The sequence below is a fragment of the Alosa pseudoharengus genome, unplaced genomic scaffold, assembly GCF_046254945.1.
Source record: "Alosa pseudoharengus isolate Yale_2024_CS ecotype anadromous, Long Island Sound unplaced genomic scaffold, YU_APseudo_1.1 YU_APseudo_1.1_scf_7, whole genome shotgun sequence".
NCBI classification, from domain to species: Eukaryota; Metazoa; Chordata; class Actinopteri; order Clupeiformes; family Clupeidae; genus Alosa; species Alosa pseudoharengus.
The window spans coordinates 28,860,275-28,862,977 of record NW_027468859.1 but is presented as its reverse complement, the minus strand read 5'-3'; the positions used below and the strand labels follow the sequence as shown (position 1 = coordinate 28,862,977).

The following is a 2,703-nucleotide window of genomic DNA, read 5'->3' as shown; positions in this document are numbered from 1 at the left end:
GAGGAGCAACCCTGGAGTTGCTGGTGGAGAGAAGGATGCTGCACAATCTTAAATATATTGGACAATGGCTCACATCCTACACAACTTACTACACCAACTAAGCTGTAAGAAAGACAGATAGAGAAATACTTTTTTACCCACTGCAACAGCACTTTTTAAGGACTTCCCCCTGAGCAGAGAGAGAGGAATAACATTTTTAGAATAATTTATGTATGTCTTATGTATGTATTTTTGTATGTATATGTGAACGATGTTTGTATGGCTACTGAAACATAATTTCCCTTTGTGGATAAAAAAAGTATATCTATATATCTACTGTATATCTAATGAGGCCCCTGGTTGTTACACCCAAGAACAGCAAAAAAATCACTTCAGCTGCATGAAAGAGGACTCGGGGGTACATATACGACACCTCAAAGTGAACTTCATGCTATTTTGAAACCAGGGGTAGAACAAAGCATAAATAATTGGATTAAACATAGAATTCAGGTAAAGTATAAGGGACATATACTTTAGCGCAATCTCAAACACTTGGCCGTAGATAAACGTAGCCATGCCACTAGCAGTAAAATATGGAACAACACATAACAAAAATACAAACACAAGTATTCCCAGCACTTTGGCAGCTTTTCTCTCAGATCGTTTGGGCATGTTCTCATTCTTGCTTCCATTTACATTGATCTGATTATCATTAGCTGCCCTGATGGCATTGGCGTGCTTCCTGGCAATGGCAAAGATTTTGAGATACAATATAATCATGATGGAGCAAGGTAATGCAAACACCACCACAAAATCAACCCAAGACCAAATTTTGCTGAAAGCAATGGGACACTCGCTCGGACACAGTGTCAGCAAGGTTGTGAAAAACCCACTGCAGTAAAGAAGAGAAACATTATACCCCACTGAAACCGCCCAGGTAAACAAGACCACAATGACAGCGGAATTCACAGTGATTTGCTTGGTATAGAGAAAGGGATTGTTCAGAGCCAGGTATCTGTCCACTGCAATGAGAGCCACATTATGAACAGACGCTGTTGTCAACTGGAATGCAAAAAAGTTGTAAAAAGCACAAATATATGTCCCAAAGAGCCAGCATGCCTCCACCAGCCAGATGAATCCCAGTGGCATCACAAAAAGTCCCACCATGAAATCTGCCACAGCTAAGGAAAGGATAAGCACATTAGTTGGCGTATGCAGCTGTTTGAAGTGACACACCGATATTATGACAAGCAGGTTGCCAAACACAGTTACTATAACAGCAAGTATTATAGATATATAGAAAAACACATATTCTGGTGTAACCGTTGTTCTCCTGAAACAAGAAACACACTTATCCTTATGGCTGTGATTGCTGAATGTGCTTTTTCCTAGGTCTGTTCGCTCAGTAAAGAGCCCCCCTAGTGAATAGGAATCCAATGGCATGATGGGACTCCTAGTGGATGAGACCTTTAGCTGTATAGTATTTATACTCTTTTAAACAGGCCTTCTCACTCTCCCGCCCCATTTTCTTTCTTTCTTTCTTGTAAGCTCTGATGATGTATGGTACCATCATGCATTGTAATCCGAGGTTTGAAAACAGGTTTAGGCTTGCTCTTATGAGACTGGGTCATTTAGTGGCTATCGAATTACGCCAGCGAATAAGATTATCGTTAGGCGTACAGGTTACAATGACAGGCCCATTCAATTTCCAGTTAACCATTCAACATTACATCTGTAGCTGTATTTGACAGAGTGAAATAAAGCTTACTATAGCATACAAGTTGTTTTATGTTTTGTTTTTTAAGCACAGCTAACAATGAAGGCCTGTACCCAGGTCTGTGTGGGGTAGTGGCACGGGCCAGTAGTTCAGATTTCAGTGGCAGGTCCGTTTTTTGATGGCTGCGTGACCACACACACACACACAGACAAAAACTGCTCTAGCAAGGCCTAATACTGGCCAGTAGGCAGGCCCAATAAAACAGTTTTGGAATGCCTAGGATCAGCCAAACCTGCACACAATAGTCAGTTATCAGTGTATGATAGTCTGTCAATGGTTATGTTGTTGATGAGAATTAATGTACTGTGAAAATCAGGGCTTTGAACCGGTTCAAGGAACGAAAACGAAAACCGGGAACTTTTTGTATTTTACAGGGAACAGAAACGAAACCGGAAACGTTATTATTTTTTATGTTCTGGAACAGGAACACTTATTTAAAAATAATGGTAACCGGTTAATACCGGTTTTATTTCGTTCCTCATAGTTTTCGTTGCCTAATTAACTAAAAAAAAAAAGTAATTATTTTCCTGCGCACGTTACCATGACGGCTGAGGTTCACTTCCTGTGTGACATCACATCAGACATTCGCTGACTGAATGGAGAGAGAGCGGTGGAATACAAAGTCTCCACTCCACATCTTAAATAAGAGGTAAACTAGATGTACCGCAGAGCGGTACAAAATATGACCGCCGCCCAGTCCAGCACATTTTTTCCACAAAAAGAAATCACGCTGAAAGGCCTATATGATTCTAACTGTCTCACTAAATTGCATTATCCACACTCAATTCTCACTGGTATCTGCTAGACAACAAGTACCAAAACATGATTAGTTCATAGATTTCACATGTAAAATTCATTTTATACAACCCCACCTCCATCTTGCCTGTTCATAATTATGAGAAATTCTTGATTGTTTGTGTTATGTTTATGTTATGTGTGTGTGTGTG

The 2,703-nt window shown here is 40.1% G+C and overlaps 1 protein-coding gene across 1 annotated transcript; it reads right to left on the bottom strand.

Moving 5' to 3' along the window:
* Positions 1-366: 366 nt before the first annotated feature.
* LOC143109953 (trace amine-associated receptor 13c-like) lies at positions 367-1,296 on the bottom strand. The gene has a single exon (XM_076272757.1). The coding sequence runs from the start codon at positions 1,144-1,146 to the stop codon at positions 367-369; it is 780 nt and encodes a 259-aa protein (XP_076128872.1). The 5' UTR covers positions 1,147-1,296.
* Positions 1,297-2,703: the final 1,407 nt, after the last annotated feature.